This window comes from Argopecten irradians, chromosome 10 (assembly GCF_041381155.1).
Source record: "Argopecten irradians isolate NY chromosome 10, Ai_NY, whole genome shotgun sequence".
NCBI classification, from domain to species: Eukaryota; Metazoa; Mollusca; class Bivalvia; order Pectinida; family Pectinidae; genus Argopecten; species Argopecten irradians.
The window spans coordinates 17,549,453-17,570,391 of NC_091143.1; the positions used below are offsets into that span (position 1 = coordinate 17,549,453).

Below are 20,939 nucleotides of genomic sequence, written 5' to 3' on the forward strand. Positions count from 1 at the left end.
TTCTTTCGGATGCTAACTTTCTATTCGAGTCCTTTCGGAACGTACCCATCTAATCTCTTACATTGAGAAATGTAAACATGGCCGCCCGCATGGTGAATAGGTGTGGAAACAAGCTTACTTAGGGATACACGAATATGTCGAATTGTTAAAATATTTCTGTTTAAAAAGGTTTGTGACACATTGCTATCGCATGAAATGACACAAATTTTGTGTTAGTTAAGCTTTAAGTTCGTTTGTTTCTGTAACAAATTGGAGACCGACAGCTTCTTGTGACCGAGTTTTCTGTTAGACAGATTTACTATTAGATAACGTTAGTCTACAACGTTTTTGAAATCGTTAATTTACATATACGCTTATTCACCAACACTTAAAGAAGTACACGTGTCTATAAATACATTTTGATTGGCCGACACAAATCGATCTCATCAAAATTTTCTGTGTGATTACCAGAATAACAATTTATTTATAAGTAATCACCATACCAAAAACGTGGTCCAAATATTATCAAGGAGGCATTGGAAAAATGTTTATACTAGTGTTCTTAGGTTGTTAAAATGTAAGATGTGAAAAAATGAAATTGTTTTGACTGCATTTGCAGAAATGCATCTTTTATTTCAGATAACATGTATTGTTTTGTTAAGCTGTTTTTTATGAAGAAACGACAGGCTTTTTGCAAATGCAATCATTTGGTGCTTAAGCTCTCTAGATCAAACAAACTATATATGTAATTTATGGGACACACTGTATAATGATTTATGATGTGTTTTAAGATGTATTTCATCAAAGAATTATCATATCGTAAAAATTTTCCATTAAATTAATTATTGAATTGAATGATTCATATATTTATATTTTTTTCTGCTTTTTTGATAATTGTTTAAGACCTTATTAAAATGCAAAAAGCTATTTGTTTACGCATTGTACAGGTAAAATGATACTGTAAGGTTTTCCCCATTCCTTAAATTTATATGTAGCGTATCTCAAAATTTTCTCAAATTCTCAAAGAGTTTATTCTCAACTTTCTATAAAGAACATATTCTGTCGGCTATACTTATATATTCCTTTGTCAGGCGGCTAATCAAGATAACAACATACATGCATGGAAATGTAAAATCCAATTAAGTTTTATTAACAACAATCAAAGATTTATTTCACAGTACTTGCCCCATAATATATTCCAATCGAAATCCGAAACATGCAATCCAGGAGTCTAAATCCCTAAGTTTAATTCCAATATAAACCGAATGGTAACTGTAGCATAAGTTCCTCAATGTATCTATCTATTACAGTCACAAGTCATTTTACACAAAGTTTAATAATTGTGACAAATAACATTGTCAACAGTAATTTGTTGATGGGGCTCACACAGTGAGCTCATGTCATTATTTAGAGTAACCCCAAATTAATGGGAAAGATGACGCGGACACAATCAAATACAGTTAAAACTATATTCAAAGGAGCAGGATAATTATTTACAAGAACATGAAGCAGGTCAGTATCAGACAGAACATGTAAAACATAAGCAGAGTGTTAAAAACACGTCCGCATGCTTCAAAACCGGGGCTCTGTCTGACGAAACAAAGTAACAACGATTTACCAAGAAAACTTTCACACCGGTGACCACTTGACTCGCACTCGCTAACATGCGACAATCCGCATAGACTACACAATACATGACAATCCGCATAGACTACACATTACATGACAATCCGCATAGACTACACAATACATGACAATCCGCATAGACTACACATTACATGACAATCTGCATAGACTACACACACAATACATGACAATCCGCATAGACTACACATTACATGACAATCCGCATAGACTACACAATACATGACAATCCGCATAGACTACACATTACATGACAATCCGCATAGACTACACAATACATGACAATCCGCATAGACTACACATTACATGACAATCCGCATAGACTACACATTACATGACAATCCGCATAGACTATACATTACATGACAATCCGCATAGACTACACATTACATGACAATCCGCATAGACTACACAATACATGACAATCCGCAAGCTACACAATACATGACAATCCGCATAGACTACACATTACATGACAATCCCGCATAGACTATACATTACATGACAATCCGCATAGACTACACAATACATGACAATCCGCATAGACTATACATTACATGACAATCCGCATAGACTATACATTACATGACAATCCGCATAGACTACACAATACATGACAATTGGCATAGACAATACATTACATGACAATCCGCATAGACTATACATTACATGACAATCCGCATAGACTACACAATACATGACAATCCGCATAGACTATACATTACATGACAATCCGCATAGACTATACATTACATGACAATCCGCATAGACTACACAATACATGACAATCCGCATAGACTATACATTACATGACAATCTGCATAGACTACACAATACATGACAATCCGCATAGACTATACATTACATGACAATCCGCATAGACTACACATTACATGACAATCCGCATAGACATACATGACAATCCGCATAGACTATACATTACATGACAATCCGCATAGACATGACATCGCTGATATACATTACATACAATAGACATACATGACCGCATAGACTACACATTACATGACAATCCGCATAGACTACACATTACATGACAATCCGCATAGACTACACATTACATGACAATCCGCATAGACTACACATTACATGACAATCCGCATAGACTACACAATACATGACAATCCGCATAGACTACACATTACATGACAATCCGCATAGACTACACATTACATGACAATCCGCATAGACTACACAATACATGACAATCCGCATAGACTACACAATACATGACAATCCGCATAGACTACACATTACATGATAACTTCGCAGTATTACATATATATGCAAGACCCTTTCGCCTCACACTCTCGATAAACAGAACAGGTAACCCACCCAAACCGGCTATACAGGTAAGGTGGCTAAAAATACATCGCCTCACACGGACAGCAGTCTGAGTACATGCATACACATATACAAACCTCTCACTCACAGATATGAATAAAACAATGTGTAACTTCGTGACAATATATAACTATAATAGCGCAACACAAAACTATACACAACACAGTCTCAAATATACAATTCAAAATCAGAACACTAAAAACTTGTTAACTCTACCACAACTCTCAGTATCTCAACTCTAACAGGACAACAGCCTACAAAAAGAACTACAGAATGAGAATTAAGAGAACCACAGAACTTACAGAAACAAAAAGCCTCCAAATAAGGCCAAACAGCCCTTTTCATACTGACAATTTAAATTTTTGTACTTTTAGCTACAACAAAGATATACATGTATGGATTACATTATATTGCATATGCATTGTCATTGCTTGTTTACCAGCAAAACGAAATCTTTGATAATTGATAGCTGACAATAGCATATTGTACTATTTGATTTGATAAAAAAAAAAAACAATGATAGGTGATCATGAGGAATGTGAAACAAATCAATTGAAATACTAAAACAGTGTAAATATCTGGAAGTTTTCAAATACTATTTGGATAAAGGCAGCATATATACAAAAAAAAAGTAACTGGAAAACAGTTAGCATTTATAGTTACCGGTATAAATATATACATAAACATGTGTAACATGGAATAAAATATTATATACAAAAAAAAAGTAACTGGAAAACAGTTAGCATTTATAGTTACCGGTATAAATATATACATAAACATGTGTAACAGTTGGAATAAAATATTATTTCGATTACTGTTATGACTGTTCCTGCCTTACTATATTAGCATTTTATCAATTTGTTTGCTATACTACAGGTGACATATTGTAAATGGTATCGTTTACTTACCTGTACAGGTAAATACCTATCATTATTCACTTGCCTTTTCCCCATCAATCATTGTGACATATGCGATCACAGGTTGGCTCTGTTATGTTAGGCTATATGTTTCTCTAATTGTTTTGAAATCTGTACAGTTAGTATGTATCAGTGATGAAAAACTTGGTCGTATTACTAAGAGGTAGGTGTAATGTTATGGCAGAAACATGTTATTTCAAGAGTTTTCTTTACAAAGTTTTTTGTATTATGAGATTATATTAGTAGTACACATGTTCTAAAAGGATTTTTTTTTCTATACTTTTACAATCAGTGATTTTCAATAATCTCAGGGGCCTGTACCTTTTCAATTGGGAAAACAATACATTGCATCTTTCTTGAAACTTGTATATTTTAGAGACTTTTTCTTTATTTGGGAAAATAATTTACATAAAATTGAACAAAAATACAGCAGAATTTCTCTATTGGAAAGAAGGTACCAGATCTACCAAACAAAAAACACTGACAATACAATTTGTTTTGGGGAAAACAGGATCACCTTTATTTTAATTTATGAAAGAATTGTAGATGATGTTTTCTTTGTGTCAAGAAACTTAAAATCCTTCCAAATGCTTGTTTTTAAGCTGAGGTAAAATTTTCTTGTTTGATATTTTCTTACAGAATGGTTGTTATGGAGATGAGGGGCCTGATCCTAGTATTGTGTTTTATAAGCTCGAGTCTGTTTCTTCCAAGTGATGGGGCAGGGAACCCTCCAGGCCACTTGGAGCCCCTTGGGAGCCACAGGCCTCCAGAGGAAGGGATTCCCATGATGGGGAAGTTCCCCTCACCATGGGTATTCTATCATGACTTCGTGAAGCAGTCACAGCCATTAGTGATGAGGAAAGTCCTGACAAGTGCCAGTGGGGATATTCCTGCTTTTAACAAGTGGACTGATGCCTATCTGAGGTAAGTTGGTGCTAATGAGTCTATAACAGCCAAGGTCATTCAAGGACGGCCTACCGTCAATGCATTGTGTATGCGTATGTGCATGCTTTGGGAGACTGCAGTATGCTATTGCTATTCTGACTCTTTGTAATAGTGGAACTCTTGCCCTTTTTATAGTGCTATCTTGCTTAGGCAGGTCACAAGACACAATGCAAGCACATCCCACCCAGTCACATTACACTGACATATTGAATCAGGACTCCACTCCTTTTATACAAAGTGCTGATATAATCAGAAGCAGATACACTGACATATTGAACCAGGATTCCACTCCTTTTATACCAAGTGCTAATATAATCAGAAGCAGAATCACTTTTGTAAGCTCTATGGTGTATCTTGGCAAGGGAACAGGACCTAGAGCCTACCTCACAGGGCCGAGTGGTCAACTGAAAGTCAACACTGAGACAAGAGAGATATTTAGGAAGACGAAAGTTAATTAGGAAGAATAGATAAGATAAGATCCCAAATTTAGAGGTCTTTTATGATATCATGCAAAGGAGACAGCAGGTACAATTGTAACGCCCTACCAGCAGGACAGAGGTTTAAGTAACATTCCACTAATTATATAGTTACTTGGTAATACGTTTTGTTTCAGTGACATATTTGGCCACGTGAAGGTCGAGGTAGAGAGTGGGAAGAAGGAGGACAGAGAAAATGGATCCATATGGCACATGACGTTAGAAAAATACATCAGTATATACAAAAAACTGAATGGATACCTAATCACAGATATACCGGACTCAATGAAAGGTAACATCTAATATAATCATCTGCTGACACAAAAACATTATTATACTTGAGTAAGTCAAGTTTGATGCTTTTAAATCAGTTGTGATATGTATGTAATCTATATCATAATTTAAGTAACTATGTGGTGAGTCACACAAATATTCCTTTCAGTTTGTACTTCTGTATCAGTATATGTATGCATATATGTCTGTCGATTAGCTAGTCAGCTAGTGCACTAAAATTCTCAGTATTCTATTTTAGTGTATTGCAAATAAAATAAAAAAGATTGATGCATTAGGTTTACAGAAGGTAACTCACTAACAAGATAGTCAGATACAAATATTATGTAAATTAAGCTTTAAAATGATCAATCTATTTGTTACTTCATTTGTTGTGTTGATGGTGTAGACCTATATATAAAGGTGCCATTTTTTTTCAGTGGACATTAAGGTACCATTGACGTTGCAGTGTGGAGGTTTCCAAAAGAACATACAAACCATCATTATGTGGTTTAGTAGTGGGGGCACCAAGTCTCACCTTCACAACGACAATCTGGACAACATCAACTGTGTCCTGGATGGAACTAAAGAACTAGTCCTTATAGACAAAGTAAGATTGGTATACAACATCACACTAGTCACACATACATAGTCCTCATAGACAAAGTAAGATTGGTATACAACATTACACTAGTCACACATACATAGTCCTTATAGACAAAGTAAGATTGGTATACAACATTACACTAGTCACACATACATAGTCCTTATAGACAAAGTAAGATTGGTATACAACATTATACACTAGTCACACATACATAGTCCTCATAGACAAAGTAAGATTGGTATACAACATTACACTAGTCACACATACTGTACATAGTCCTTATAGACAAAGTAAGATTGGTATACAACATTATACACTAGTCACACATACATAGTCCTCATAGACAAAGTAAGATTGGTATACAACATTACACTAGTCACACATACATAGTCCTCATAGACAAAGTAAGATTGGTATACAACATTACACTAGTCACACATATACATAGTCCTCATAGACAAAGTAAGATTGGTATACAACATTACACTAGTCACACATACATAGTCCTCATAGACAAAGTAAGATTGGTATACAACATTACACTAGTCACACATACATAGTCCTTATAGACAAAGTAAGATTGGTATACAACATTACACTAGTCACACATACATAGTCCTCATAGACAAAGTAAGATTGGTATACAACATTATACACTAGTCACACATACATAGTCCTTATAGACAAAGTAAGATTGGTATACAACATTACACTAGTCACACATACATAGTCCTTATAGACAAAGTAAGATTGGTATACAACATTACACTAGTCACACATACATAGTCCTTATAGACAAAGTAAGATTGGTATACAACATTACACTAGTCACACATACATAGTCCTTATAGACAAAGTAAGATTGGTATACAACATTACACTAGTCACACATACATAGTCCTCATAGACAAAGTAAGATTGGTATACAACATTACACTAGTCACACATACATAGTCCTTATAGACAAAGTAAGATTGGTATACAACATTACACTAGTCACATGTACATAGTCCTCAAAGGCAAAGTAAGATTGGTATACAACATTACACTAGTCACACATACTGTACATAGTCCTTATAGACAAAGTAAGATTGGTATACAGCATTATACACTAGTCACACATACATAGTCCTCATAGACAAAGTAAGATTGGTATACAACATCACACTAGTCACACATACATAGTCCTTATAGACAAAGTAAGATTGGTATACAACATCACACTAGTCACACATACATAGTCCTCATAGACAAAGTAAGATTGGTATACAACATTATACACTAGTCACACATACATAGTCCTCATAGACAAAGTAAGATTGGTATACAACATTATACACATTACACACTAGTCACACATACATAGTCCTTATAGACAAAGTAAGATTGGTATAAAACATTACGCTAGTCACACATACATAGTCCTCGTTGACAAAGTAAGATTGGTATACAACATTACACTAGTCACACATACATAGTCCTCATAGACAAAGTAAGATTGGTATACAACATTACACTAGTCACACATACATAGTCCTTATAGACAAAGTAAGATTGGTATACAACATTACACTAGTCACACATACATAGTCCTTATAGACAAAGTAAGATTGGTATACAACATCACACTAGTCACACATACATAGTCCTTATAGACAAAGTAAGATTGGTATACAACATTACACTAGTCACACATACATAGTCCTCGTTGACAAAGTAAGTTTGGGATACAACATTACACTAGTCACACATACATAGTCCTCGTTGACAAAGTAAGTTTGGTATACAACATTTCACTAGTCACACATACATAGTCCTTATAGACAAAGTAAGATTGGTATACAACATTACACTAGTCACACATACATAGTCCTCATAGACAAAGTAAGATTGGTATACAACATTACACTAGTCACACATACATAGTCCTCATAGACAAAGTAAGATTGGTATACAACATTACACTAGTCACACATACATAGTCCTCGTTGACAAAGTAAGATTGGTATACAACATTACACTAGTCACACATACATAGTCCTCATAGACAAAGTAAGATTGGTATACAACATTACACTAGTCACACATACATAGTCCTCATAGACAAAGTAAGATTGGTATACAACATTACACTAGTCACACATACATAGTCCTTATAGACAAAGTAAGATTGGTATACAACATTACACTAGTCACACATACATAGTCCTCGTTGACAAAGTAAGATTGGTATACAACATCACACTAGTCACACATACATAGTCCTTATAGACAAAGTAAGATTGGTATACAACATTACACTAGTCACACATACGTAGTCCTCGTTGACAAAGTAAGATTGGTATACAACATTACACTAGTCACACATACGAAGTCCTCATAGACAAAGTAAGATTGGTATAGAACATTACACTAGTCACACATACAGAGTCCTCGTTGACAAAGTAAGATTGGTATACAACATTACACTAGTCACACATGCATAGTCCTCGTTGACAAAGTAAGATTGGTATACAACATTACACTAGACACACATACATAGTCCTCATAGACAAAGTAAGATTGGTATACAGCATCACACTAGTCACACATACATAGTCCTCATAGACAAAGTAAGACTGAATTTGAAAAATGTATTCACCAGATCTGATTTTGTGTCAAAAAGGTACCAGTAATGCTTAACTTCAGTAAATAAGATTGGTTTCATACTAACAACATCCTGAATATTCCAGGGGTTACTATCACTGTCCACTTTTGGACTATGTCAGTGAAAATGAGAACATTTCAGGAAAAATAAACTGACCAATCACAGGCCTACAGGAGACTTCCTTTGAAGATTTAAAGGGAAGAAAGCCTAAAGCCAAAGCCAGACACTGTACTGTTATTCTATTCTTTTGATGTACATCAAAGGATAAAAGTACTTGACTCATCTGTAAGTTGTCACACACAGAGCCTTCAGGTTGACAATGACAAAGGGGTGAATATATAATGGCAGTGATAGTAACATCTGGAAAATTGAGGATGCCCTGGAAAAAAAAGTATTACATCTCCGCTTTGGTTCAAACAGTATGTTATTTCCACTGGTAGTTCATAAGAGATGAATGTAATTGCTGTAATCATATTATGGATTTATAGAATTCAAATTCCCCAAAGAACTTGATTATAAAGTCTGCGATGATGAAGAGAACTGCTTTTGACCTGGTATCACCTGAAATGTCACTGTGACATGATCGGTGTTGACCAGGGTATGACCTGTATAAATCTTCTCTCTGAGCAGTCACTAAAATGACAACAGCAGTCACTAAACATGTAACCCAGTGACAACAGATTTTGTTAAGGGTATATACTACTTGTAGTTACATCGAAATTTTATATACTGTAAATTAACTTTCTTTGGCATACAAGTTATTTTCGCAAATTTTGCAATCAAGGTATAAATTCGCAAAGTTAATCTCCATGAATTGATATATTCCATTTGCCTTTGCACACAAAAATTCAATATTTCCATTCAATTCTAAATCGTCGAAAAATGATCTCCGCTAAAATATTTTGATATGGAAATCGTAAAATTTAGTAGCCACGAAAGAAAGTTGGTTTACAGTAGTCAACCTTGTCTATAAAGAACACTCAAGGTACAGATATTAAAAATGGTCTTAATAGCCAGGTAGTCATAATACACAGATTAAAGTGTGTTGAAAGTTGTCAATTGGGACCCTAGACCAGTGATCTTGTTAAGCAGGTACCGCGTAGTCTTTATACAGAGCTCGAGGTGGCCGCTAAGGCAGGTTTTTGCATGCAATTTAATTTTGTGTATTTCGCAGTCAATGAGGAATTGCAAAAATCAGCAACTGTGGAAATGTTTCAATTACAGGTTAATCGTCATGAAAAAGTTGTAATAGGTGAATAAGTTGGTTTACAGTATACTCTATAGAGCTTTAGATTTTTTTTCTCGGTTTCACAGAATTATACTGTCAGAGATGATAACCTTTCATTGATTTAATTAAAGGGACAATTGTTTAATCAAACTAAATACTGTTGTTTAATCATTAGAATTACATTAACTAGATACTATTGTTTAATCAAACTAAATACTGTTGTTTAATCAATAGAATTACAGTAACTAAATACTGTTGTTTAATCATTAGAATTACATTAACTAGATACTGTTGTTTAATCAAACTAAATACTGTTGTTTAATCAATAGAATTTCAGTAACTAAATACTGTTGTTTAATTAATAGAATTACAATAACTACATACTGTTGTTTAATCAATTGAATTACAGTAACTAAATATTGTTGTTTAATTAATAGAGTTACAGTAACTAGATACTGTTCTTTAACTAATAGAATTACAGTAACTAAATACTGTTGTTTAATTAATAGAGTTACACTAACTAGATACTGTTGTTAAATTAATAGAATTACATTAACTAAATACTGTTGTTTAATCAATAGAATTACAGTAACTAAATACTGTTGTTTAATCATTAGAATTACAGTAACTAAATACTGTTGTTTAATCAATAGAATTACATTAACTACATACTGTTGTTTAATTAATAGAATTACATTAACTAAATACTGTTGTTTAATCATTAGAATTACAGTAACTAAATACTGTTGTTTAAATAATAGAATTACAGTAACTAAATACTGTTGTTTAAATAATATAATTACACTAACTAGATACTGTTGTTTAATTAATAGAATTACATTAACTAAATACTGTTGTTTCTAACAGAAATACACTGACATGATACATGCCAATGGTTGGGAGGAGAAGGGTAGTTACAGTCGAGTTAATGTCGACAGAGTGGACATGCATGAATTCCCCAAGTTGCGTTACGTTCCATGGCACAAAGTTGTAGTCAACAAAGGGGACTGTCTCTTTATTCCATACAGGTGAGAAAAATTGTTATGACCATTACCTGGTATATCAAAATACCTAGTATTGTATGTACTTTACTGTGAAATTCATTTTTGTTGGGCTCAATTTTTGTAGATTATAAAATTTGAAAATTTCGTTATATAATATTTATAATAATATTTGTGGAGAAGGCATTACACATTACAATTAAGCTCTACTACACAACACAATTACAATTTCAACCTAGAGCTGAAATTGAACCAGTGTTTTTACAGGTGTTCCCATGAAACAATTATCGTGTCAGTGTTGATTGTCTACCATGTTGTGAAAACTATTTTTGGTTGAACAACTATTTCTGACTGGTGCTTTGAACTTTTTAGGTCAGAAAGACCTATAGTCATCATGTTTTGTCTGTGGTCGTCCGTCGTGTGCCGTATGTTAACTTTTCATATTTTGAACTCCTTCTCAAGTTCTTCGGGTGTGATTTAGCTGAAACTTGGCTGAAATGATCCTGACATGGTCCTGACAAAGTGTTGTTATTTTGCGAGTCGATCCAAATTCAAGATGGCCACCACAGCCGTCCTGTTGAGAACACATTTTGAACTTCTGCTCAAGTTCAACCACTACGATTTAGCTGAAACTTGCACGAATTGATCCTGACATAATCCAGACCAAGTGTTGTTATTTTGCGGGTTGATCCAAAATCCAAGATGGCCACCACAGCTGCCATCTTGAAAACACATTTTGAACTTCTTCTCACAGTGCGATTTGGCTGAAACTTACCTGAAATGATCCTGATGTGATGTTGACGAAGTGTTCAGTTGTTAACTTAAATCTCTGGTTGATTCCAAATCCGAGATGACTACCATGACACAATATCTATTTAATTTCCTATGTGACTATTGCCAAGGAAGTCAGATGACCGTTAAGGCCCTTGGGCCTCTCGTTTCACTGCTTGTCATTTAAACTAATAAACCCCGAAATTTTACTAGGCTGACTATTTAATCACAAGATCAAATTAAATATACAGCTGTAAGTTTTTCTTCAGCACTTCAGTCATAATCAGCTTTAAAAAAAATTTGGCCCAAATTACAGTTTGGATGCATTCGTGAACACAAAAAAATACACTCGGATAAAAGTAATTGTATACAGAATGCACTCAAAATGTCTTGAAAAATGCAGTTGACCACCGCTCTTGTAAATATAGTATTAACCAATTTTAATCGAGTGGAAAGCCACTATAGCCCAATATAGGACCAGTTTATTACAATCGGCACTAGACCAGACATAAAATTACTAGTCATGGGCTGCGGACTCATGCTTTAAGTCACAGACTGGACATTTGTATATTCATTAAAAAATCAATTTTCGTGGGGACGTTCATTCGTCGTTTTGATCAAAAAACGAAATCCACTGAAATTAAAGCCCCACGAAAAATAATTTGTCAGTCGGACAATAATTATGTTTTGTTTGTGTCTGTTACAGGTGGTTCCACCAGGTTCACTCCCTTCCAGGACGTAACCTGGCCCTGAACTTCTGGATTAACCACCAGATGTGGTATAACAGCTCTGAATGTAAAGGCATGGATCCCTATAAAGCGCCTCCTAAACCCCTCGCCCAGTTTGATTTCCCCCAGCCAATGGAAGAAGCCAGGTAAGGGCCTCCAAAACCTCTTGTACAGTTTAATTTCCCCCAGCCAATGGAAGAAGTCAGGTAAGGGTCTCCCAAACCCCTCGTACAGTTTAATTTCCCCCAGCCATTTGAAGAAGCCAGGTAAGGGTCTCCCAAACCCCTTGTACAGTTTGATTTCCCTAGCCAATGGAAAACGCCAGGTAAGGGCCTCCAAAACCCCTGGTACAGTTTGATTTCCCCGAATAAAATGAAGAAGCCAGGTAAGGGTCTCCCAAAACCCCTGGTACAGTTTGATTTCCCCCAGCCAATGGAAGAAACCAGGTAAGGGTCTCCCTTACCCCTCGTACAGTTTGATTTCCCCCAGCCAATGGAAGAAGCCAGGTAAGGGTCTCCCTAACCCCTCGTACAGTTTGATTTCCCCCAGCCAATTGAAGAAGCCAGGTAAGGGTCTCCCTTACACCAGGTAAGGGTCTCCCTTACCCCTCGTACAGTTTGATTTCCCCCCAGCCAATGGAAGAAGCCAGGTAAGGACCTCCCAAACCCCTGGTACAGTTTGATTTCCCCCAGCCAATGGAAGAAGCCAGGTAAGGGTCTCCCAAACCCCTCGTACAGTTTGATTTCCCCCAGCCAATGGAAGAAGCCAGGTAAGGGTCTCCCAAACCCCTGGTACAGTTTGATTTCCCCCAACCAAATGAAGAAGCCAGGTAAGGGTCTCCCAAACCCCTCGTACAGTTTGATTTCCCCCAGCCAATGGAAGAAATCAGGTAAGGGTCTCCCAAACCCCTTGTACAGTTTGATTTCCCCCAACCAAATGAAGAAGCCAGGTAAGGGTCTCCCAAACCCCTGGTACAGTTTGATTTCCCCCAACCAAATGAAGAAGCCAGGTCAGGGTCTCCCTAACCCCTCGTACAGTATGATTTCCTCCAGCCAATGAAGAAGTCAGGTAAGGGTCTCCCTAACCCCTTGTTCAGTTTGATTTACCCCAGCCAATGGAAGAAGCCAGGTAAGGGTCTCCCTAACCCCTTGTACAGTTTGATTTCCCCCAGCCATTGGAAGAAGCAAGGTAAGGGTCTCCCTAACCCCTTGTACAGTTTGATTTCTCCCAGCCAATGGAAGAAGCTTTGTAAGGGTCTCCCAAACCCGTGTACAGTTTGATTTCCCCCAGCCATTGGAAGAAGCTCCCTAACCCCTTGTACAATTTGATTTCCCCCAGCCAATGGAAGAAGCCAGGTAGAGGCCTCCCAAACCCCTGGTACAGTTTAATTCCCCCCAAGCAATGGAAGAAGCCAGGTAAGGGTCTCCCAAACCCCTGGTACAGTTTGATTTCCTCCAGCCAATGGCAAAAGCCAGGTAAGGGCCTCCCAAACTCCTCATACAGTTTGCTTTCCCCCAGCCAAATGAAGAAGCCTGGTAAGCGTCTCCCTAACCCCTTGTACAGTTTGATTTCCTCCAGCCAAATAAAGAAGTCAGGTAAGGGTCTCCCTAACCCCTGGTACAGTTTGATTCCCCCGAGCCAATGGAAGAAGCCAGGTCAGGGTCTCCCTAACCCCTCGAACAGTTTGATTTCCCCCAGCCATTGGAAGAAGCCAGGTAAAGGTCTCCCAAACCCCTCGTACAGTTTGATTCCCCCCAGCCAATGGAAGAAGCCAGGTCAGGGTCTCCCTAACCCCTCGTACAGTTTGGTTTCCCCAGCCAATGGAAGAAGCCAGGTAAGGGTCTCCCTAACCCCTCATACAGTTTAATTTCCCCAGCCAAATGAAGAAGCTAGGTAAGGGTCTCTCAAACCCCTGGTACAGTTTGATTTCCCCCAGCCAATTGAAGAAGCTAGGTAAGGGTCTCCCAAACCCCTCGTACAGTTTGCTTTCCCCTAGCCAATGGAAGAAGCCAGGTAAGGGTCTCCCAAACCCCTGGTACAGTTTGATTTCCTCCAGCCAATGAAGAAGTCAGGTAAGGGTCTCCCTAACCCCTTGTTCAGTTTGATTTACTCCAGCCATTGGAAGAAGCCAGGTAAGGGTCTCCCTAACCCCTCGTACAGTTTGATTTCCCAACCAAATGAAGAAGCCAGGTAAGGGTCTCCCAAACCCCTGGTACAGTTTGATTTCCCCCAGCCAATGAAAGAGGTCAGGTAAGGGTCTCCCAAACCCCTTGTACACTTTGATTTCCTCCAGCCAAATGAAGAAGCCAGGTCAGGGTCTCCCTAACCCCTCGTACAGTTTGATTTCCCCCAGCCAAATGAAGAATCCAGGTACGGGTCTCCCAAACCCCTGGTACAGTTTGATTTCCTCCAGCCAATGAAGAAGTCAGGTAAGGGTCTCCCTAACCCCTTGTTCAGTTTGATTTACTCCAGCCATTGGAAGAAGCCAGGTAAGGGGTCTCCCTAACCCCTCGTACAGTTTGATTTCCCCCAGCCATTGGAAGAAGCCAAATAAGGGTCTCCTTAACCCCTTGTACAGTTTAATTTCCCCCAGCCAATGGAAGAAGCTTTGTAAGGGTCTCCCAAACCCGTGTACAGTTTGATTTCCCCCAGCCATTGGAAGAAGCTCCCTAACCCCTTGTACAATTTGATTTCCCCCAGCCAATGGAAGAAGCCAGGTAGAGGCCTCCCAAACCCCTGGTACAGTTTAATTCCCCCCAAGCAATGGAAGAAGCCAGGTAAGGGTCTCCCAAACCCCTGGTACAGTTTGATTTCCTCCAGCCAATGGCAAAAGCCAGGTAAGGGCCTCCCAAACTCCTCATACAGTTTGCTTTCCCCCAGCCAAATGAAGAAGCCTGGTAAGCGTCTCCCTAACCCCTTGTACAGTTTGATTTCCTCCAGCCAAATAAAGAAGTCAGGTAAGGGTCTCCCTAACCCCTGGTACAGTTTGATTCCCCCGAGCCAATGGAAGAAGCCAGGTCAGGGTCTCCCTAACCCCTCGAACAGTTTGATTTCCCCCAGCCATTGGAAGAAGCCAGGTAAGGGTCTCCCAAACCCCTCGTACAGTTTGATTTCCCCCAGCCAATGGAAGAAGCCAGGTAAGGGTCTCCCTAACCCCTCGTACAGTTTGATTTCCCCCAGCCAATGGAAGAAGCCAGGTAAGGGTCTCCCTAACCCCTCGTACAGTTTGATTTCCCCCAGCCAATGGAAGAAGCCAGGTAAGGGTCTCCCAAACCCCTGGTACAGTTTGATTTCCCCCAGCCAATGGAAGAAGCTAGGTAAGGGTCTCCCTAACCCCTCGTACAGTTTGATTTCCCTAAGCCAATGGAAGAAGCCAGGTAAGGGTCTCCCAAACCCCTCGTACAGTTTGCTTTCCCCTAGCCAATTGAAAGAAGCCAGGTAAGGGTCTCCCAAACCCCTGGTATAGTTTGATTTCCCCCAACCAAATGAAGAAGCCAGGTAAGGGTCTCCTAAACCCCTCGTACAGTTTGATTTCCCCCAGCCAATGGAAGAAGCCAGGTAAGGGTCTCCCAAACCCCTGGTACAGTTTGATTTCCCCCAGCCAATGGAAGAAGCCAGGTAAGGGTCTCCCAAACCCCTCGTACAGTTTGATTTCCCCCAGCCAATGGAAGAAGCCAGGTAAGGGTCTCCCAAACCCCTTGTACAGTTTGATTTCCCCCAGCCAATGGAAGAAGCCAGGTAAGGGTCTCCCAAACCCCTCGTACAGTTTGATTTCCCCCAGCCAATGGAAGAAGCCAGGTAAGGGTCTCCCAAACCCCTCGTACAGTTTGATTTCCCCCAACCAAATGAAGAAGCCAGGTAAGGGTCTCCCAAACCCCTCGTACAGTTTGATTTCCCCCAGCCAATGGAAGAAATCAGGTAATGGCTTCCCAAATTCCTTGTACATTTCCATTTTCGGGTAAAGTAAAAATTGTTGATTTGTTAGTTCTGGTGCATTTATTAATTCACCTGATCTGGTTATATTCAAACAAACATCCCCCATGAGGCAGTGGAATAGGGCTTAAAGTGGTCAATTTGGCTACTTCTCAAAATGTGTGTCACTCTGATATTTTGATATCATCCAATCAGAGTGTTGTTTCCATTTTTCACTTTTTTCATCAAAGTGGTAGTTTCTGTTTGCAGAATAATCCAGAGTAATACAGGTCCTCTGGGCCTCTTGTCTGAACAAGGAATCTATTAAAACAAAACTTCAGGCTCCAGGACCTTGAAAAGGTTTGGTTAGGGTAAAATATTTAATTAAAATAGCCAGAATTGGTTTATAATTGTATGTCAGAAGATTCAGACATGTGATTGATGTTTATATAATGACAATTGAAGGAGCTTGTTGTTGGAGTCAATGGAGGGGAAAGAGAGTATCACAAGAGAGGATTTCTCTACACTGTTTGGGACACCTGATGATCAGAAGGAAAACGACAAAGTCAGCGAGGTAATCCTTGAGGAATAGATCAAATAAATTAAAGAAAAAAAATCTGAAATTCAATTATACTAAATATTCACTAGGCTTAAGAACTTTTTGCAATAGTCCCCCAATTTCGATATAACAAAGTTTTTGCTGTAGATGAGAGAGTGAATTAGAGATTCAAAGGTTTCGTAATAGGTAGTTGGATTTTAAATTACGGTAGGCAACATTTCTATTTAAAAAACTTGAATGTTTAAATGAATTTTCAGCTGTAGAAGTTTGTCCACTTTTCATGACTTTCTGTTTTATAAACAATGAATGTTTACATTGCAGTGCTTTAAGACCATAGATGAGGATAATGATGGTTTACTGGACTGGCCTGAGCTATACAAGTTTGATATAGGCAAGATGATGCAGGAATATCCTTCCTTATTTAATGGTATAGAACTTGAATCAGTTAAAGATTTAGAAGAGGCTGAGAGAGAGGATGAGGATGGAATGGAAAATGGACCAGGAGAAAGCGATTTCATAGACGACAAAGAAGATTTAGATCAAATGGATACAAAAATAGATGACAATTTTAAAAATCCGATGGATTATAATGAACAAAATACCAATGAAATTGAAAGTGACATATTTGAAAGTTTTGATGGAAGGATACATATCCATCATGTCCAAGATGAGGAGCAGGTTATTGTAGAAAAGGATTCAGAAAAAATGAAACACGAGGAATTATAGCAGATATTTACTGTAGAAAAAGATTCAGAAAAATGTAACATGAAGAAATATAGCAGATATTTATTGTAGGAAAGGATTCAGAAAAATGAAACATGAGGAATTATAGCAGATATTTACTGTAGGAAAGGATTCAGAAAAATGAAACATGAAGAAATATAGCAGATATTTATTGCAGGAAAGGATTCAGAAAAATGAAACACAAGGAATAATAGTAGATATTTATTGCAGGAAAGGATTCGGAAGAAAAATGAAACACCAGGAATTATAGCAGATATGAACTGCAGGAAAGGATTCAGAAAAATTTAACATGAAGAATTATAGCAGATATTTACTGTAGGAAAGGATTCAGAAAAATGAAACATGAGGAATTATAGCAGATATTTACTGTAGGAAAGGATTCAGAAAAATGAAACATGAAGAATTATAGCAGATATTTACTGCAGGAAAGGATTCAGAAAAATGAAACACAAGGAATAATAGTAGATATTTATTGCAGGAAAGGATTCGGAAGAAAAATGAAACATGAAGAATTATAGCAGATATTTACTGTAGGAAAGGATTCAGAAAAATTGAAACTTGAAGAATTATAGCAGGTATTTACTGCAGGAAAGGATTCAGGAGAAAAATGAAACATGAAGAATTATAGCAGATATTTACTGCAGGAAAGGATTCAGAAAAATTAATATAAATGAAACACAAGGAATTATAGCAGATACTGGTCTAATCCAAGAGATATAAAATGTGCCATCATTGCATGGATGTTCACAAATATGTTTTTCATTGTTCAAGTTACAATAAGTTTTTGAAGGAGTCCTCAAAAAATATTACATTTGTACAAATGAATCTTTGTCTAGTTAGAACAACTATTAATGGTATGAGTTTGCTTAGAAACCTTTGTTTATTTACCCAGGTTACGGTATTGACAGCATATCTCTTGATTCAATACAGTCAAACTATTAAGGAAATGAAAATGTCTTTTATAGACAGGTGCCCTTTATAGAGAGGATTAATTACCTATTTAGTAAATTGCACCAAATGGAGCTGATGAGCCTGTCCTTTATAGACAGGTGTCCTTTATACAATTGTATGGAGGTGTCCTTAATAGACAGGTGTCCTTTATACAATTGTATTGAGGTGTCCTTAATAGACAGGTGTCCTTTATACAATTGTATTGAGGTGTCCTTAATAGACAGGTGTCCTTTATACAATTGTATTGAGGTGTCCTTAATAGACAGGTGTCCTTTATACAATTGTATTGAGGTGTCCTTAATAGACAGGTGTCCTTTATACAATTGTATTGAGGTGTCCTTAATAGACAGGTGTCCTTTATACAATTGTATTGATGTGTCCTTAATAGACAGGTGTCCTTTATACAATTGTATTGAGGTGTCCTTAATAGACAGGTGTCCTTTATACAATTGTGTTGAGGTGTCCTTTATAACAGGTTTTACTGTTTATGGTATTTATCATTGTGCAGCTAAGCAAGTCATCTTCTTTAAATCACTTTACCATATTGGTAAGGTATAGGTGCAGTGTTCCTACAAACTTTTATTTATGTACAGCTTTCTCATTCCACCGGACATAGAACATTCCAATTTCACTCACTATTGCGCAAATCATTTATATGTTTTGTTTATTTTTGCCTGTCACACATATACTCTCTCTATATATATCACAGGTTGTGAGGATAATCATTATGGTTTATATGTTTTATACAATCATTGTTATCTTTATGTCTTTATCTTTATAATGGAATACATGTATATAAAAATGACATACAACAGAAAAACGTGTAACTACATATAGTCACTCCTAAAAATGCTCTGTTACACTTTTTGCATTGTCCGAATGATAGAATTATGCGAATAGTAAATATCGATTTTATTATCATATTCTAATTTTCATATAACAACTATCATATGCATTTCTGACTGTTTTATTTCCCATGTAGCTTTGTCAAATATGATAAATCAGGCAAATTTAACAGATGTGTCAGAGCTTTTGGAGGACAGTATGCATTCATGTATAAGCAGCTGTGTATACACAGAAACCACAACAGGGAATATCTCATACAAATGGACTGGAAATTTACTAGACTTTACAATTAATTGTTTTATTATATATCATTGTAATTAAACTGAAATTAGTTCCTACAATGGTTTTTTATGACAAAATTGACCACAGGTCTTTAAACTTGACCATATGTACTTTAAATTTCATACCCAATTTTACTTTAAATTTCATACCCAATTTTAATTTTGAAAAAATTAGTAGATTTAGTATTTAGATTGTACTAGAATTTATAGTTATTACATCAAGTGCTCTTTTCGTCTGTCAATGATTTTGTGATATTGTGTTGTATTGTGACTTCAAGCCAAACATTTCTATGCAAATTTCTCTTTAATGCTAATAATAGAAGTGTGGATCTACTATTTTGTAAAGCTGTTAAGTAATTACTATTTTTTATGCAATATATCTACATAATTATATTTCTTACCATACTTGGTTGTTACAGGATATAAAACATGAAATAAAAAAAGATACAAAACTTTTCTTTTCTTTCTGTCTCACCTGACCATGAAGGTTATATGGAACACTTAACATTTCCTGGTGTCTCTTGTATGTATCTTACAGTACCTGTATCTTGACAAAATGATTCCTCTACTCAAGCTTCTCTTTACCCTTACATCAGAGTCTCAGACATTGACATTCTGATTGACTGTGGTATACAGATATTAGTTTCCTGATGTAAATACTTGATATACATATTAGGTCATCAGAGGTCATTTTGATAGGAAAAAAATATATAGGGTGCACAATATTGCAAGTTTGAAAGCAGATGAAAGAAACCAAGGGAAAATGCCAATGAATGACTACATTAGGAGCAAAACATAACATGCAATTTATTAAAGAAGACAATAAAAGAATGACTATGACATGACATGTTTACGCACTGTTAACCAACTTATTTTTGCAGCTAGTAAATTTTGAGATTTTAGTTTCAAAACATGAGCAGTCATTTTTTTGCAGAATGAAAATTTATTGGGATTTCATATTTGATAATCATTTATTGAGGAAATAAACTTTTGCAAATTCACTTTGGTCACAAAATATGCGCTGAATTTGGCTGAAACTTGCCTGAAATGATCCTGACTTGGTCCCGACAA

The 20,939-nt window shown here is 36.8% G+C and overlaps 1 protein-coding gene and 1 non-coding gene across 2 annotated transcripts; both read left to right on the forward strand.

The window, feature by feature from the left end:
* The first annotated feature begins 16 nt into the window (after positions 1-16).
* On the forward strand, positions 17-20,001 carry LOC138333282 (uncharacterized). Its single transcript, XM_069281565.1, has 8 exons — positions 17-168; positions 4,542-4,826; positions 5,461-5,615; positions 6,034-6,203; positions 10,943-11,103; positions 12,554-12,721; positions 16,953-17,061; positions 17,368-20,001. Exons 2-8 carry the CDS (start codon positions 4,543-4,545, stop codon positions 17,770-17,772), a joined length of 1,452 nt encoding a protein of 483 aa, XP_069137666.1. The 5' UTR covers positions 17-168; position 4,542; the 3' UTR covers positions 17,773-20,001.
* Positions 9,370-9,477, forward strand: LOC138334083 (Z30 small nucleolar RNA). The gene has a single exon (XR_011210072.1). It is a non-coding gene; the product is annotated as a Z30 small nucleolar RNA (small nucleolar RNA).
* Positions 20,002-20,939: the final 938 nt, after the last annotated feature.

Coding starts and splice junctions, on each gene's coding strand:
- LOC138333282 (XM_069281565.1), top strand. CDS start 4,543: ATGGTTGTTATGGAGATGAGGGGCCTGATCCTAGTATTGTGTTTTATA. Junction 11,104..12,553: donor TGTCTCTTTATTCCATACAG/GTGAGAAAAATT, acceptor TGTCTGTTACAG/GTGGTTCCACCAGGTTCACT. Junction 17,062..17,367: donor AAAACGACAAAGTCAGCGAG/GTAATCCTTGAG, acceptor TTTACATTGCAG/TGCTTTAAGACCATAGATGA.